This window comes from Grampus griseus, assembly GCF_964374135.1.
Source record: "Grampus griseus genome assembly, chromosome: 3".
Taxonomy (NCBI): domain Eukaryota; kingdom Metazoa; phylum Chordata; class Mammalia; order Artiodactyla; family Delphinidae; genus Grampus; species Grampus griseus.
Window position 1 is genome coordinate 110,101,457 of NC_139019.1, and position 17,616 is coordinate 110,119,072.

Genomic DNA, 17,616 nt, shown 5'->3' on the forward strand with positions numbered 1-17,616 from the left:
CAGCCAGCTGCCTTGTCTCCTGCAGAACAATGCACAACGCTGGCCCTGTCCAGGCACCAACTGCAGACGTGCTGGGGAATGGAATTACCGGTGTTTCAGGGAGACCTTTCATCATGTTTGGCTTTAGCTACCAAACACCTCTGAGGTGTGGTGCTCAGAGCTGATGGGACAGAGGAGGTCCTGGCTCCCTGGTGAGAAACAGGGCTGGGCAGTACTAGCTGTGAGGCGTGATGGGGGAAGCCCAGTGCTGGCACTCAAGATACTCAGGTTTTAGCTTGAACTCTGGCACTGACCAATGTTCCCTCATCCCTCTGGGCACTGGCTTCCCCACCTGTAAGTTGTGGACAATTTATATGCCCTATCTGCCTCCTGGGGTGATGGGGAGATCTGGCAAGAGAATGCCCACGAGTACATTTTCCAGTGTGGGAAGTGAGACATACATGGGGGCTGCTACTTTTCCTATTATTAACAGAAGATGCAAAACTCCTCTTGACCCCCTGGAGACAACACCAAACCATTCCTCCCGTCATTCTCCCTGTCCTTCCTGAGCTTCCTTTTTCCACAGAAGCAATCTCGTGGCAGGAGGGATGGAAGGCCACCAGTCAGTGTGGCACAAGGATTGTCCAAGGGCCCGGCCACAACCATCATGAGTCCTTTAAAGATGCTTTCGGGCTAATTAACCCAACGAAGGGTGCAGGCCCAAGAGAGTTTTGGGTTAAGGCACAGGTTGGAAGGTGGAGAGTGGATGCATGCAGCCTGCTTTCAGTATCAAGGAAAAAATACTCAGAAGTGCTCCCAGTGGAGTGAAATACTGGAGAAGGCTGCTGTAAGAAACTCTTAGAGTTTTCTCTGAAACATTGCTCTGCTGTAAAAAGCCCCATTCCTATCACGCAGTGGAAGCTTCCCTAATAAAAATAAAATACCAGATAGCTTATTTGTCCTGCGTCATAACAGAGACATAAAGGGCTCATACTGAGTTGCTTATGAAAAGTTAATGGTCAGTCAGTTCTGGGGCTGACATATTTCTAATCTAAGCTGTTTCCTGTGTCAAAACCTAAATCTGCAGGAAAATACATTTTGCTTGGAGTCTCAGCGGTGGAATGGCATCTCGAAAGAGGGCTGGGGAGCTGGGTGCGGCCCCACCTTGGGGAACCTCAATACCTCACTTGGTGGGTTCCTGGACAGACTCCATCCCAAAGGGCAACGCCAGAGCTGTGTGTAAGGGGTTTGGTGCTGGATCCCCTGGCATTTCCCTCTGTGCTGCCTTCTTGAGCCTTCATACCCACGGCCCTTCCTCACAGGAGGGCCCTCCTCGGAGTCAGTCTCAGGTTCTGGCACCCCCTGCTCTTCTTGCCACCTCAGTGGGGTTGCTGGTCATGGGACCCCAGGCTGAGAAAAGCCCCCAGGCTGAGGTTCCCACAGTAATAACACCAGCTTACGGTCTCCACGAGCTAACTGTGTGCTGGGAATCTTGACATACGTCGCTTTGTTTAAGCCTCAGAAAAACCCTGAAAACCATAAAGCAAAACAAATGTCCAGTCCCCACGGGGTGAGAAAGTAGAGCTCTCCTGCACAATATATTCAGAGTCTGACCTTCTCTCACCACCTCCACTGCTACTGCCGTGGGCCAGATGCACGGTCCTCCGCCTCTGCCCCTCTGTGCCGCAGCCAGACCACGCCCCCCTCACTCGGAGTCCCAGCCCTAGAGGGTCTGCAGGGATGACCTGCCGTCCCCTCTCTGCCCCGTCTCCTTCCACTCTCCCTTGCTCATTACTCTCCAGCACTGTGGCCCCTTGGTGTTGCTCCAACATGCCTGGCATTCTGCCCCCTCAGTAACCTTCTCCTTGTTGTCCCACTACCCCAGGACTATCAGTCTGTCTTGCTCTACCTCCTTCAAGTCCGCTCATATGTTATCTGCCGGCCCTGTCTGTAACCCCCGTGGAGCACCTGGCACGCACTTACTCCCATTTAGCACACTGCTTGCCACGTGTCTCCCCAACTAGAATGTGAGCTCCACCCTCGCGCCTGGTGCTCACTGCTGTGTCCCCAGTGCCTAGCGGGGCCTGACACAGAGCAAGCCCTCAGTAGATATTCGCTGAGCAGACTGTACAAGGCGCTGAGCTAGGCTCTCTGCAGGGGCTGTGCCCTGGTTCCTGTTCTTTGGGTTTGACAATGGAGGCGCCCACCTCCTGCCTTCCTGTGCCCCCAAATGTTACCAATCACCCGGGGTCCAAAGCAAGTGGCTGGAGGGGAGGCAGAGAGCTGGTCTTGTCCCTGCCTTTCCACCCTGCCCCCTTCTCCACGCTGCATCCTCAGGTCTGGGCACACTGGGAGGGCTCAACTCAGTGCAGCAGGCAGAGCCCATGTGTGTAGTCCCAGATCGGGCTGATGGCTTCTGGGAGCCCCTAACAGAGTTGCTTAACCTCTCGGTCTGCTTTTCCTCACTGCTCCCGGGAGCAGAGGCATATCCCTTGGGTGATCGCTCAGGGGTGGAGGTGTGGGGGTTGCCGGATGCCTTATGGCTCTACTTTGAGCACCTAACTCATTATCAGCCTGTGAGTTAGGCTCTGGGGAGAACCTGACTCTGTACTAAATAAAATAATGGCTCTGGGCTGAAACAATAGGCATCATATAATTATAGAAAAAAAGTGCATATTAAAGAGCATGAATACTGGCTACAGAAATCAAAGTTACCTCATTGGATGTAAGGAAATTACTTTATAAATTGATTTATGAAATTACATAAAACTAAACCTGCAATCCTTCTTCTCCTGAAGGTTTTCTGAGGTGTGTCTGAATGCTGCTATCAGTGCTTGACTGCATCTCTGAAACTGTCTTTTTATGGATGGCTTTTTTTTCTTTTGCTCTGATGCGTAGAAATGTATTAGCAAAATCAAGGTTCCTTCCAGAAATAAACAGATGCCAGATGAGACCATTCTTTGTATTGATGCACATCTGTCTTTGGAAAAGAGACATTTTACTTAAAGATACGTTTTTTTTTTTTGCCTTTTAAAAAGCTATTTTCTAGGTATCTGCCCTTAATAAAGTAATTAAATGAAACTTCAGTATTAAACAATATTTAAGCAGAGGCAAGATGGGGGATGTTGTCATGGTGATACATGTGAGTCAGGTCTAAGTAATATGAAGATGAGCCATCAGTGCTGATTATTTAGTGACTAAACGTTAGACACAAGGACTCCAGAGTGATTTCAGAGGTTAGGTTAATGGTACTGTCAGTGCTACAAAGTTTAGGAACATTTATTCAGAGCTTTTCTAGCTCTGCCCTTCTCAGGAGCACTCTTGGCTCTCTTTGGAGAGGATGGAGTAAAGGAGAGGGTCTTTTCCCCCAGGTTGCTTTGACTCTGGCCCCCAGAATTTCACTAACCCTAGCATCCCACCTGCACAAATGCACTGAGCGATGCGGCGCCTTGGTGATGGCCGGTCCTCAGAGATGTCTGCACTCACATGAACACACACATCCATCATCCAGACCCAGCAAAGACCAGATGCATCATTGGTGGGCACAGACAAACATCCTTGTGAACACATGCAGTAAACAGCATGTGTGCACACGCATGTTCCAAACCCCTGCTCTCTCTACACAGCTGACCCCTCGGACTCACACTGGGGTTCCCGTGTTGGTCACCTCCTTCTAGCCCCTCGGAGGACAAACCTGTCACTCTGCGAGGGCCTGCAGAAGCAGTCCTCTTGATCAAAGTCCTCTTAAAAGAGAAGTCTCTGCAACTTGAAGCAATGCCTAAGTGGCCACTGAGCCCCCAGGGGAAGGCTGCTATGGACAGTCACGTTCGGTGTGAGCAGCCTGGAGTGGGTCTGTCCTCCTGCCCACTCCCAGGCCTGGCCCAGGGCAGGGAGCCACAGGTGTGGGAGAAGGCACTGTGGGGAGGCTCCGGGCTTCCCCCGGACTGTGCAGCCACTTGCTGCCTGCGGTTTACGTGGTCAGTGCCAGAGGGGAGGCACCTCATCTCTCTGTGCCCATGTGTGGCATGGCGCCTGGTGCATAATGGGTGCTCAGTTAGTGTTTGCTGAATGAATGGAGGTGTGTCAGCCTAGAGTGCTGGCTCGTGGGGAGCCATAGGAAGTGAAGTGAAGGAGTAACGTTACCCAGAGAGAAGTCTGGCCTTTGCCCTCAGCTATTGGGAGGTGAACTCTAGGCCTCGGGATGTGCCTTTGTTTGCTTGAGCAAACCAGAGCATCTAACAATGTGATTTATGAAGGGAGCCCTGCACCACATGGGACCAGCTCTGCCTCCTGTCTCCTGGCTGGATACGAGGGGTCAGCCACGCGGGCAGTACGGGATTGAGCGCTAGTGAAGGCTCTGGACACAGACCTGGGTGAGCTTCCCTGGTAGGTATGTTGTTACACGTCTATGCTGGGAGCCATGACCGCACCAGGAGACAATGGAAGCTCCGCACTTGGACCCTCCTGGACTCTGTCCTGTGGGCTTCTGCTCCTGGCTGACTTTAATCTGTACTCCTTCCTGATAATAAACCGTAACTGTGAGTATAGCAGCTCTCAGTGAGTTCTGTGAGTCCTTCTAGTTAAATTATTAAACCTAAAGGTAATTTGGGGAACTCCCCAAACTTGAAATTGGTATCAGACTGAGGACGTTCTCGTATGAACTGCTGTCTCTAACTTTGTAATTGGCTCCAGAACTCAAATGGGGGAGATTCTGACCCAGTTGTGTGGATGCTAAGCATCTGCCCTGGGAGCAAGCTTGAGTGTCTGAGTGCACACAGGGGCCTGGGTACCTGTACGAGAAGGCTCACGCCAGAGACATTGCTTTGAGCACCAGTTTGTCCATCCCCAGAGGCCAGAGGGCAGACACCTCTTGACTGGCCAGGACTCTATAGAGTATATCACGTGGATGAGTGGCAGCTCCTGGGGCCTTCCGGGGCGTTGCAGGCCTGAGCCCCTGAATGGGGCTTCGGATCCTTAACCGATCAGCCCCGTGTGCCCAGCCTGGGTGGGAAGGGACTCAGGCGCTAGACTGCACTGCAGGGTCCACTGAACTTCCACAGCGTCTCGAACCTGCTGCCCTCATCTGGGAACCCTGCAACCCTCCCCCCGGGGGCCCCTTGCATCACGAGTCCCCAGGCCTAGAGGGCCGACCAGCTCCTCTAACCTGGATCACACTCCCAGCCAAGACAGCTGACAGGCATTCTTGCTGTTCCGGAAACACCCCAGGGAGGATTTGATTAAATTTCCTTCCATGGCTCATTTCAGGGACCAACAAGGCTTGCAATCAGGAATTTTCTCCTGCTATGGTGTTTAAAAATCTTATACACCATTGGAGGGAGTATAAACTGGTGCAACTTTTTTGGAGGGAGATTTGGCAATATCCGTCAAAACTGAAAACATGTCCACTCTTGGGTATAGTTATTCCACTTCTAAGAACTTATCTTACAGGGCTGCTTACACAAATGTGCAAAGAGGTATGTATAAGGATGTTCACCACAGCATCGTTTTTATAAGATAAAGCCTGAAAACAGCCTGAATGTGAGCTCCCCTGCGCAGGGCTTGGGGCTCTGCATTCAGGGTCTGGAAGCTGGATCAGAACCTTCCTGAGGGACTCTGTACCTTTGAGATGGGGCCAGAAGAGGTCACTGAGCACAAGTAAAGCCTTGAAGCTAGTACTATTGAGATAGGTTGGGACCTGGGCCCCTTTGCTGCAGTGATTGCACCTGGACACACCCCTCCTCGAGCAACAGAATACAAAGAAACTGTGTGGGACTAAAAATAACTGCGTGCATGCTGCCGTTGGGGCAAATTATGGACGAAAGATACAAAGAGACCAAAAAACCCAACTGCCACTTCTGAAGAGCCTGGAGCAAAACCAAGGGGTCGGGAGCAAAAGCAGGGTACTGCGCATGCCCTCTGCACACAACACCACCGAAGGGGTGGGCAAACCACATAAGTTGGCCCTCCAGCCTGACCCCCCTGGACACATCCCTACTCTCACCGCATATAAAGAACAAGCTCGCCGGTTCCACCCCGCTCAGCTAGTGAGTCAGCAAGGGAACCTGTTGTTTGTTCTCACTCCCCGCTGCTGTTCTCACTCCCCGCTGCTACAGCAGGGGCCCCAATAAAGCCTTACCTGAATTTCTTGTCTGGCCTCTGATCAATTTCTGTTGATTAAAGAGGCCAAGAACCCTGGTCGGTAACACTATGGGGAAAGAGGGGTGATCCTGAGGAGGCCACTGAGAAAGCAAAGGCCAGTGGAGGTATTTGGGAGGGCAGAGACCCCCACGAGTTCCACAGGCTGATGTACCATGGGCCCGGGCCCTGTCTCTTGGAGAGCTCTGGCCAATTCTCCTTGTGGTTTGAGCTCATCCAAAGCTCAAAAGAACCGGTTGTTCATCTGTAACCAGGGTTTTCGACACGAGCTGGCCAAAGGCTTTGAGTGCTTCAAGTATACTGTTTTCCAAGATTTTAAAACAAAATGTACCCAAGCGTTTAACGAGATTATTTTAATGCAGAACCTACAACCACTGTCTAGCATGTGGCAAACAGCTCTCCGTGCTAATCAAACGCCTCTCATCTTTTTACAATAGATTCATGACTGGTTCATACAAAGACAATAAGAATTAAATGAGTCATGAGCTCTTAAATCATTCTCTTTTGGTCTTTTTAATAACTCAGTTCCAAAGAAGAGCTGGCTAAGAGCATATGCTTCATTAGAGTTATTTGTTCCCCATATAGGCATGGGGAAAAAGGGAATCTTTTAACACATCCTTCAAACACTGCCACAAATAATTTCTTTTAATGGGTTTTGTTTCTCTGCTTTTGTCACTGTACTCTGCCTGCCGACATCTGAAAGCCCCCAATAGGGAGATTTGGTGAAAGAAAAAAAAACAGCAAAAAAAAGAGTGGCTTTTTCAAGTCACTTGCAATATATGGGGTTTGCTATAAGCCTTTTTTTAAAAAAGAATACAATAGAAAAATTTTTCCTCTCCCTAAGAATATCTCGGCCAAACAATTCCACGTGCTGGTCTCAGAGCCTTCTGCCTTCTCTTTGCTGTGGCAGAGGCTGGTGGCTAACGAGATCTGGAGCACCAGACACACGGGCTGCACCAGGAGGGGACACATCCACTGGGGCTCGGACACTGCAGCGGCTACTGTTGACGCAGGAGGCAGGCCCAGCTGCCCCAGGGCGAGGCCTTGGCAATGCTTGGTGCTAGGTGCTGTGTCCTAAGAGCAAGGAACCTGGGGAGCTCTGGCTGGGGTGTGCAGGCTGGCTGCAGGCCCTGGCAAGCTCCTGGACCCTCTGACTAACAGAACCCCACTTGCCTCACAGGGCTGCAATGAGGATTAAATGCTTGTGAGTGGACTAGCATGGAAACTGGCTCCTGGACACAGCAGTGGCTTAGTACCAATGGTAGAAACACCAGCATTAACGCTAGCAAGGATTCAGGAGTCAGCTATTTTCTGGGACTTTGGGGATGTCTTCTCCCTGCTTCTCCTCCCCTGATGGGCAGCCCCTGTCCTTGGGGATATAAGGGACAGTGAGGAAGACAATTACGAGGGGAGGGCAGCTGACATTGTTGGGGCAGCGTGTGAAGACTGGGTTAGGGGACGGTCACGTTACTTCCTGAGTAGCTACTGGGTAGTCTGGGCAGGGCGCTGCAGCCTGGGATGGGTTCCACTTCTGCAGAGAGTGAGGCAGCCTCCCCCCTCACCTCAAGGACACCTAGTGTGGAGCCCAGGGTAGGGCGAGAAGTGTATGGATCTGCCTCAGAGATGGGCCCCCACCCCAGCCCCGATGCCTGTCTCAGGGGACAGGCCTCGGGAGACAGGAAAGATGGAGGCTCTGAGGTCCAGGTGAAAAAGCAAGGTTCCTGGCTCCTGTGCAGGGCTCTCATGCCCCAAACGTCCCTGCTTCCCACACAACTTCCTTATCACAGCACTGTATAACCCCAGAGCCCAGAGAGCCCTCGGGGGGCACCTGGCTGGTCCCCTTTCCACTTGGGTACCGGTGGTGAGAGGCATCTCCCTGCCTCCTAAGGCAGAGTCCTTCCTGAGGGTACACTTCCCCCACGGACTCTGGTTGTGGCCCTCCAGAGTGACGGGCTGCCCTCCCTCACGTGGCACAGGGCTGTCTGAGCAGAGCAGGGCCCTAGGCTGGCCATGCTGACCACAGGCACACGGTGCATGGCCTGCGGGGTGTGGGCTCGCCCAGGCACGCCAGCATAGGTGCTCTCCTGGCCGGCAGCCTGGCCCAAGATCAGGGCAGGTGGTGCTCAGGGAGCTGCTGTGCCTGTCCCCTGCCCGCAGCTTCTGAGCTGGAGCAGTGGCCGTGGGCCCTTGAGGGCTGAGGTGGGGGCCACAGGGCCAGGTCTGAAGCCGCCAGACCCACCGCTGCTTCTGTAAAGAGCCCAGCAGCTGGCCAGGAAGTAAACAAATTACAGGCCGCCCTTTGTGAGCTCTGGGGAACGTGCATGAGCAGAAACGATTGATTTCTTATCACCCAAACAGAAGGAGGTATCATAGTCCAGAGACCCGCTGCCGAGAGGTGAGGCAGAATTCCCGCCCCTCCTGGGGAGCACCTGTCTGGGGGCCTTTGCACTCCTGGTACCTAGTGCTGCCCTCTGCTTGGGGGGTTTGTTTTCCCGGGCGGGGCTGAGGCAGGGCCCCTCATGGCCTGTGCTGCAGTGAGGCTGAGGCATCCTGCAGAGGGGGGCTCAGGCATCCCGGGGGCGGGGCACAACAGGTCTGTGCTACCTTGCCCCCTCGGGGCCGGGGAGAATGTCTTTGCTCCACGCTCTGCCACAGGGCTTGCCACTCGCAGGCACTTATTACGTGAATGCAGAGGATGGCTCCCCACGTAGGCCATCTGGATGGCCGTGTACACACTGGTGACTCCTGACAGCGATACTGCTCACTGGGGAATCCAAGTGGCTCCTTCTTGCTTGGCTCCGGGCTACAAGGGTACATTTACTTTCTGATCAAATATTATTCTGAGGCTTGAGGCATCCTTGATGTTTGCAAGTCAGAAAAGTTTAATTACATGTGTCATTAGCATGGCATTCTGTAATAGCTCTGTGACTGAATTCATTAACAGAATTCTTAACAGATAAGACAAATTAATATTTTGTTGCTCATGAAAACCTCTCATTAAGAGAGTAGTGAAAAAGTGATTAATATTTTGTTGCCAATCAAGATGTCTCGTACAAATGACAAAGAAAGGAGGCCCACACCTCTGCCCACCTTGGGTTTTGTAAGCTGATCAGCTTCCCCTGTTTCCCCTGCAGCGTTTCGGAGCCAGTTGCTCATTACAAGGCCTGTGATCGTGTTTCATCTCTGACTGTGGCAGGTGGGGGAGGGCGCTGAGATGCCACAGGCCGGGGGGCTCTACGAACCCCTCGATCCTCGATCTTTGCTCGACCAGGGTAGCGCCCCCCTGGGCTTTTCTCCCCTGACCAATCTTGCTTCAGAAATGCCCTGAGAATCCTGATGACCCAGCTCTACCCATCTCCAGCCTGATGTCCTCCTGGGGCTGCTCTCCTCACTGTCCTAGGACACGCTCAGTCTGAAAATGCCCACGCGAGGAGGACAGCCTCATCCCCGTTTCCCCACAGGCTCAGAGAAGGTGGCGGCCCTGGACTTGTTGGAGGTGGCTGGTCAGCGTCTCCCTCCGGATGAATCGAGGCGACTACAGGCAGCAGGGGCACCCCAGGGTCACACCTGCCTGACGGGGAGCCTCACCACACTGCGCTGGCTGCTGTCTGGGGACTCGGGCTGCAAGGGGTTGAGAGTGTTGTCTGGTGGGAGCAGTAATAATAATAATAATTAGTAATATTGTGAAAATGAGAGTGATAATAGTTAGCATGGAACATTATATGCTAAGAATTTCATGTGTCTCTTAATCCTCATTATAACCCTATGAGGCAGGATCTATTATTTATCCCTTTTCCACAGAGGAGGAAACAGGCCTAGAGAAGTCAAGTGCTATTTCCAAGGTCACTCAACTAGTAAGTGGCAGAACTGAGGCTTAAACCCAGGTCCTTGTGACCCCAGAGCCTGGCCCTTCATGAGTAGGCTGTGCTGTGTCCCTCCCCTCTTAAAGGCAGGTGCGTGCGTGTGTGTGTGTGTGTGTGTGTGTGTGTGAGCGTGTTGTGTGAGTGTTGTGTTGTGTTGTGTGTGTGTGTGCTTGCATGCATCGGGCAAGGACCCCTGCGGGGCTGGCGCTGCCCTGCACCCTCACGCTGGGGTTTCTGAGAAGCACAGGCCCCTGCCTGCTTGTGGGCAGCTGACTTGCCCAGAGCAGCAAGTGTTTCCTGGGAGGTAACAAGAGGCCATTAATCTCCAGTTGCACCCACAATTACCCAAATTGCTAACCTCACTGTGAAAAGTAGAAATTCAATTGAGCTGGTGCTGGAGGCATGTTCGAGGGAGGGGAAAGACACTCAGTAATTTAATTAACCGCTGGCAAGTGCATTAAGAGGAGTTCTGCCTCTGCCTTTATTTCTATTGTCTTTAAATAGAGCATCAAGCAATGCACATGGATGTTCAGACACACACAGGAGGACCTGCCCTAGTTCTGAATTAATCACTACTGGCCAAACATGGTTAAAAGCTGGCAACCCACCTTGAAAGAGATGCATACACAAATGTGTGCCCCAGTGCACACACGTGCACGTGCACACACACACACACACCCTAGTCTTTACAAACAGGACAGTGCCTTCCCTTGCTAAGATCGCAGACAAGCCCTGGGCACCTTAGGCTCAGAAGATGAAGAACTCTGCCCACCCAGCATCTGACCGTCAAGCAGCCACCAGGCTTGCTGGTACTGACATTCAGAGATGGGTGGGATATAGGCTATGCTCACTCTAGTGGGGAAATTGCAAGGAAACCATCCTGCCTGGTGTGACAAAGGTGGGGAAACGGCACTTCTGCCCAGCTCTGCCCAGGGTGGGACTCTAGAGTGACCCCCTCTTCCCATCTGCTTCCCCCATGTTCTCCAGGGCACATCCAGAGGGGTCTAGGGAGTAGCAGAATTCCAACTTTGTGGTTCCTGCAGGATTAAACGCTGGACCTCTCTCCCCACAAAGTAGTCTCAGAGTTGGAAGGGATCTTCAAGGTCATGGAGTTTAGCTGCCCTCTTGTGGCTAGCAGCATCGTTTACCATGGTCCTGCTTGAGCTTGTATGCCTCTAGGGATGGGGAGCTCACTGCCTCCTGTGATGCTCACTGCATTGCGGGGCAGGGCTGATGGCTGGACTGGTGTTGCATCTAAGCAAACCAATTGGTCTCTTTTTGGTCCCTTGCCCTTTGTACTAGTCCATCTCATGGGTCACACGGCCCAGGCCAGCTCCCTCTGCCCCAGCACCTCCCTCACCACCTCACAGCGGCTACAGGAACTGACCACTCATCCCACAGGCCTTCCTTCTTGGGGCCAAGCAGCCCATTCTGGGTTGGCCTGTCCTGAGCCAAGGAGACCAGGGCTGCCCCCTTTCTGCCTGAAACTTGTATTCCTGTCACAGTAGCTCAAGACCTGTCAGCCATCCTGGCAGCGCCCTGTGTGGGTGACATCACTCCATCTTCTCACATGAACTCCCAGGAAGCCACCTTATCCTGTGCCAAACCAGGGCCAGTGCGTATTCTTGACTCAATCCCTTTATTCCTCAAGGCCAGTAGAAGGGAGGCACCGATAATGTTGCTCTTCTAATAGATTAACTCACTGAGGATCAGTTTAAGAAATTGTCCAGTAGTAAAGGCAGAGTGGGGTGATGCTGGGACCCCAGTGCGGGGTGCCTGCGCCCTCAGAACCCAGGAGGCCCCCGTTGCTCCTGTTAGGCTGTGAGAGCTCTGGAGCTCTCGTCTTCTGCTCAACTCATCACATCCATACTCTCTCTCCCAGCAAACAAGGCTCCTGGGCAGGCCCCTCTGGCCTGATCTTGTTTCCTTTCACCACCCTGCTGCCCCTGCCCTCCAGCCAACCCAGCCCAGAGGCTCACCTCTGCCCTCCACAGGGAATACCCCCTCCTCGGCATCCAGCTGTCTGTATCCTCCCCAGCTTCAGGGTCCAGAGTCTCTCCTGGGGGCCACCCAGCCAGATGCTCTGCCCTGCCCACCGCGCCTCCCCTGTTCACCTTATTCTGGGGCGGGCTAGCGGCTTGCAGCCACCATCCATCCTATTCTCTGCACGAGGTGGGACTGATACCTCCAGACACCAGACAACAGGCTGAATGGCACCAACGTGGGATGTGAAAAGAAAGCCCTCTGGCCCTGCAGCTACCACATGGCATCTCGGCATCTTGCCCAGTTGGCTTCCCTGGGAGGTGCGTCTGAGCTCAGAGTCAGAGCCAGGTGACTTACATTGATGTCTTCCAAATCCAGGAAGTTCAGGGCCAGCCCGTTGCGCTTCCAGACGATGGGCGGCCGCAGGTCTCCGTGGACAGCGCAGGTCAGCACTGTGCTCAGGCCCACGGTCACTGTGGCCACACTGACCCTCTCCTCAGGGGCGAGGCTGAGCTGTACCACCTCTGCAGGGAAAGGAGAAACCGTCAGCTGTAGGCCCAGGGGATGGAGTCTATACCTGAAGGGATACAGCCACAGGGATCTACTGCAGGTCAGGGGCCTCGGGCAAATTCCGGGGGCAGGAACACTGTCCACGCTGTGCTGACTAAACGTACAGATGGACACACCTCCTGGGAGAGGGGCCACAACTTACGCTAAACGCTCAAAGGGCTGTTTGAGGCAAATCAGGTCAGGAACCACAGCTAGCGTAGGGGAAGCATCTGGGCTGTGGATCTGTGAGTCAAGCTAAGAGTGTGGGCTGCCCCTCCGAAACCAGGGAGCCAGGTGTGCTGGCCCTGCCCTGTGCTCTCCAGGCCCCCTGGAGTCGGGGCCTTGCCAAGTGCTGTCAAGGTCTGCTGGCCGGGCCGACAGGTTTCTCGTCTACCTGGGGGCAAATTAAAGGTTGCACTGTCTGAAGTCTGGGGAATGAACTGGCTGACCTTTGAAGGTCTGTTTCTGTCTAAGGACTCTCTGAACTTGGATTTGGATTTCTGCTCAGCCGCCGTGCACCGCAGCCTTTAATTTTTTGAAGTGTACTTTAGGCTGAACAAATGATTAATCCTTGCCACTTTACACTTGATAACTGGCATTAAGACTGAGCATCCATCAGACAGAGAGGAAGGGTCTGAAATACCTCCCTGCACTCACAGGCCTTGTGAAATTCTCAGGATTGGAGAAAAAAAATCAAACTCAGGGTATTCAAATGCCAGAATGGGATGAGGCTTGGAGGGGCGTCACTAGCTCACTGACTGGACTACCCCTCCACTGTTCTGCCCCCAAATCTACTTGGGGGAGCCTGGGGAGGCAGCCAGAGGCAGCATGAGTGGGGGGAGGGGGCTGGCTCTGGGGGCCTGTGTTACTCTGGGATGCCAGCCAAGACGCTGGGACCTGGGGGCCTGACAGGTGTGGAGAAAGGCACAGAGTTGGGACCTGAGCTCTGTGACTCCACGGGACACTTCTGAGCTGTGACCAGGCAGCACACCTGTGCTCACACCCTCTCGCCAGTGTGTGTGGGCAAGGAGGAGGGGAAGGGGAGCAAAAACAGCTGTAGGTGCCATGCGCCGCAAAGCAGGTGCAGTGAAAGCGGGTGCACTAAGGTCTGATCCTGTGCCCCAAAGCCCTTTCTCCTCTGCAAACATTCAGCGGCCTGGCCCTGGGACCACGAAGAGGAACAAGATATACACTAGGTGCTTAATCAGTGCTTGTTGGATGGATGGATTGATGAAAAATGGAGAAAATGGAAATAAAGAAGGGAAAAAGAGCCAACAGGCCAGTGGAGAGGGGCAATCACACAGAGGAAAAATGTGACTCCCGCTGAAGGAGCCACAGGAGGAAAGATAAGCACTGACTGATGCAGACGCAACCAGCGTAGTATTTTACAAACATTAAAGTGATGCATTTCAAGTTCCCTCTTAAATCATGTTCTGCTTGCTGCCCTCCCACCTCTGAGTCATGAGGCTTATTGCTCCAGCAGAGAAGCCGCTAACCCTCTGTAGCAAGAGCCAGGCTTTGGAGATTCAGAGGGGTAGAGAGAGGGAGAGAAGAACTTGCTAAAATAGTTTAGCTCCCACTGTGCCCAAGTGCAGAGGAGACAACTCTTCCTCCTCAGAAGAGCCACAATGCTCCGTGCTCTGTGGAAGTGGGAGGGGGTGTGGAAGGCCCCCCTCGTCCCAGGCGTGTGGGAAGAAGGAGGGAGACAGCGGGAAGGGCAGAGAGCATGCCTGTTGGTGTGCGGGTGAGGGGAACCACGGGGGGCTCTAGGAGGAGGCTGAACCCTCCCTCAAGCAGCCTGCACCCCACCACCTCAGGCGACCACAAAGATGTGGCAGAGAGCCAGGGCCTGCGCTCGTCTGCCAGAGCCCCCTTGGTGCCTCGCGCCATGGAGGGGCCCAGAGGTTCCTGGCTGGGTCAGGGTGTGCTCTGGGCCTCTGTACCTGAGGACTGCATCGGACTCTCAGACCTGGGCCTGACGGAACGGCCTCCAGACCTCAAGGGCGCATCATGCCAGTGGGGACTCTGGACTCCACTAGGCTGAGAGTGTCCAGACCAAAAGCACAGCAGGGCTGACCTCTGCCGCGGGTGCCCGTGGACAGCGCGACCAGGGGTCCTTGCGGTGGGGACCAGAGGTGGCGGTGGACAGCTGCACGCTTCCCTCTACACTCAGAAACCAGCTTGGGGGGCTGGGAATTGGAGACACAAAGCATTTTTATTAGCCAGGGCATTACTTACGTGGACTGTTAAAATGATCAGCTCGGACTAAGCTTTACAATGGACTGAACATTTAGGGACATTTTTCTCCCAGTGGCTGGTGGGTGGGGTGTATGAAGCAGTCAGTTATGTTACAAAAGGAACCTATGTTTTCTTTGCATGTATGAGCACCAGTGAGAGTAAAAGTAAAAGGCCAACTGGGAAGTCAGGGAGGGGCCCTCAGAGGAAGCAGGACCTCCCCTGGGCTCCAGAACTCTGCTTCTCCAGGTAGGGCTCCTCCCGCCACCTGCAGCTCATCTCTGGGGCAACTGATCAAAACGCAGACTCCTGCCCCTCGAGCCCAGGCTAGTACTGTCTGGTGGCAGGATGGGCATCAGGTTTTAACAATCATCCAGGGGCTTCTGTGGTACCTGAGGCCTGAGAGCCACTGCCTTAAAAGATTGGGGTGTGGCGGGAATGGGGAGATGGAAAGGGAGAATGTGGGTGCAGGTGGGGAGGGGAGGCAGTGTGGTCGGTGGGGTCCCAGGGGCCTTAATTACCAGTCTAGGAGCATGGGAATGTAAGATTACGTGCAATGTAGGAGCCCCTTCCTCCATGCGGCCCCAAAGTCTTCCCTTTTAAACAGTTGTAGAAAAACGGCTGGAGGAGACTATAGCACAGGGCTAAAAACACACAAACAAACAAACCCGAGTGGGAAGCCTGTGTGGCTCGCCATCCGCCGCTGGGATCTGGTTCCCGCATCTTTCCTGAGTGCACCCTCGAACATCTGTATGTCTGAAGATGTGTGATTCTCACGGGAAAGACTCATGCAAAATTAGAATGCATGAGTACTGACAAAACCATCATAATTCTGCTCCTGTCAGCTACACAAATATTAACCAAACGGCAAATATTTGGGTCATTTAAAGTTTAATTAAATGAATGTTTTATTAGATTTCGTCCATGTCAATATTCCCCAGATCCTTTTAAAATTCTGGAGGTATTTATGGCAAATGAACTGCTCCTCACTCTTGGTTATTTACTGTTCAACACGTCTTCCCTGGCAGGCCCCATCTCCCAGGGTGATTTCCCAGTGAGGGAAAGATGAGGCGGCATCACGGCCTGGGGCTCGAGCGAACTGGGCAGATGCCTGGCTATGGCTCTGGACACCCTGGCCTCCAGGCCTGGCTCTGCTGGTGACACCCGAGTGGCCTCGGGCAAGTCCCTTCCTGTCCCTGGGCCTCAGTTTAGACATCCATATAATGAGGGATTGGGCTAGGAGGGCTCTGGGGGCCCGGCTGGCTTTCAGGCCCTAGGACTCGGAGCGCACGGTTCTGAGCAGACGTCCCTGCTCACTCTCCCCGGTCCTGCCGGGAGCTGCCCGGCTGCTGCTTCCCTCAACGCCACCTGCCTCTGTTCCTTGCCCACTTGCCGTGATGGTCCAAGTGATGCCTCAAGTGGCAGCGTGAACAGGTGCCAAGCCCACAGGGGCTTCCCTCCTGACACCCCCGGAACCCTCCCGTCCCTCTCCATCCAGGTCCTCAATAGCCTCCTGTACGGTCACCCCTCCCGTTTGCCCCTTCTGCCCGTGAGTGTCCTGGTCACCACTTGGAGTACAAGATATATCACAGCCCTGTTCAAAAGCTACCAGTGGCTCCCCATCACCCACAGATTCACCGTGAATTGAGGACAGTCCCTGACCTTGCCCCACCTTCTCCTCCCAGGCGACTCAACATGGTACCCACTGGTCCCCATCCCATTGGGGTTTGGGATCTAAGCTTGTGCCTACTTGGCACCTTCTACTTGTCTATTCTGAGACTCTCACACTCTTGGTCCCCATCTCCAGGATGACCTCATGGGATGTTTCTGGGACTCTGAAGTCTTCACATAAGGAGACACTTGGACAGACATTGGGTGAAGATTGAAAGAAATCATACTGGTGAACTTATCATGATCGTTTCAGCCTTAAGTAACAGAAACTCTCAGAAATGCTCAACTAGCTTAGGGAAAAAAAAAAGAAAAAAACAAGAACGGAGATGATCTTAATGCCTGTAATTGGAAAATCTAAGGGGGTGGAGGAGGCTGCAAGCATCCAGGCCCTCAACAGTGGCACTCTCTGCGTGGCTGCAAGATGTCCAGGGGCGGCCCCACCCTCACATTGTTCCTGTACACAGGATCCCAGAGAAAGGGCCCAGATCCTTCCTGAGAGCCCGGCCAAAAAGCACGGGGGGAATCTAATTGCCCAGACTCATCTCCTGCGTTCTTCCCTGAAGCAATCAACCAGGCCAGGTGGATGGAGTACTCTGCAGTCGCAGTACTGATCGACCCACAGGCCTGGCCCATGTGGTCACCTCTGGGCCGGGTGCTGGGTGGTTGGGGGTGGGGTCAGATGTCACGACAGAAAGGGTGTGCTGGGCAGATCAACACCCTGTGACCCCCACAGAGACACTGAAAGGGCCCCTTCGGACCCCTCCATTCCTTCACAGCCCCGTCTGGAAGCCTCTACATGGTGCAAGATGATGATGGGATGGTGGCTGCAGCCATGTCGTGAAGACAATGAGAGTCGTCAGAAGGAAACCTGATTTCAGTTACCACCGTCTGCCCCCCACCTGCCCCCTCTTTGGAGAGTGATCTGGAAGGGCTTTGTGGCGGTGGCGTGGCAGAGCTGAGCGGACCCCACAGTCCTCTTGAGCCTCCCATGGTGATGGGGACAGGAGGAGGGCCAGGCAGCCTGGGATTTGCATAGATGGCCCTCTTACGTGTTCAGTGAACACACTGACTGAACTTCTACTGTGGGCCGAACCCCACCCCTGCCCAGGCACGTCTGTAGAGCAGGGGACTCAGATATGTCTGCACCTGGACTCTGCTCTGGTGGGGCCCAGTATCACAG

The 17,616-nt window shown here is 53.7% G+C and overlaps 1 protein-coding gene across 1 annotated transcript in view; it reads right to left on the reverse strand.

Moving 5' to 3' along the window:
• The window catches only part of FSTL4 (follistatin like 4), a gene marked incomplete at its 3' end in the record, with an annotated part of 428,849 nt that overhangs the window by 51,212 nt on the left and 360,021 nt on the right, over positions 1–17,616 (reverse strand). Inside the window, exon 6 of the mRNA XM_082651059.1 lies at positions 12,339–12,505. Coding sequence (XP_082507185.1) covers positions 12,339–12,505 — 167 coding nt within the window. The remainder of the gene's footprint in view (positions 1–12,338; positions 12,506–17,616) is intronic.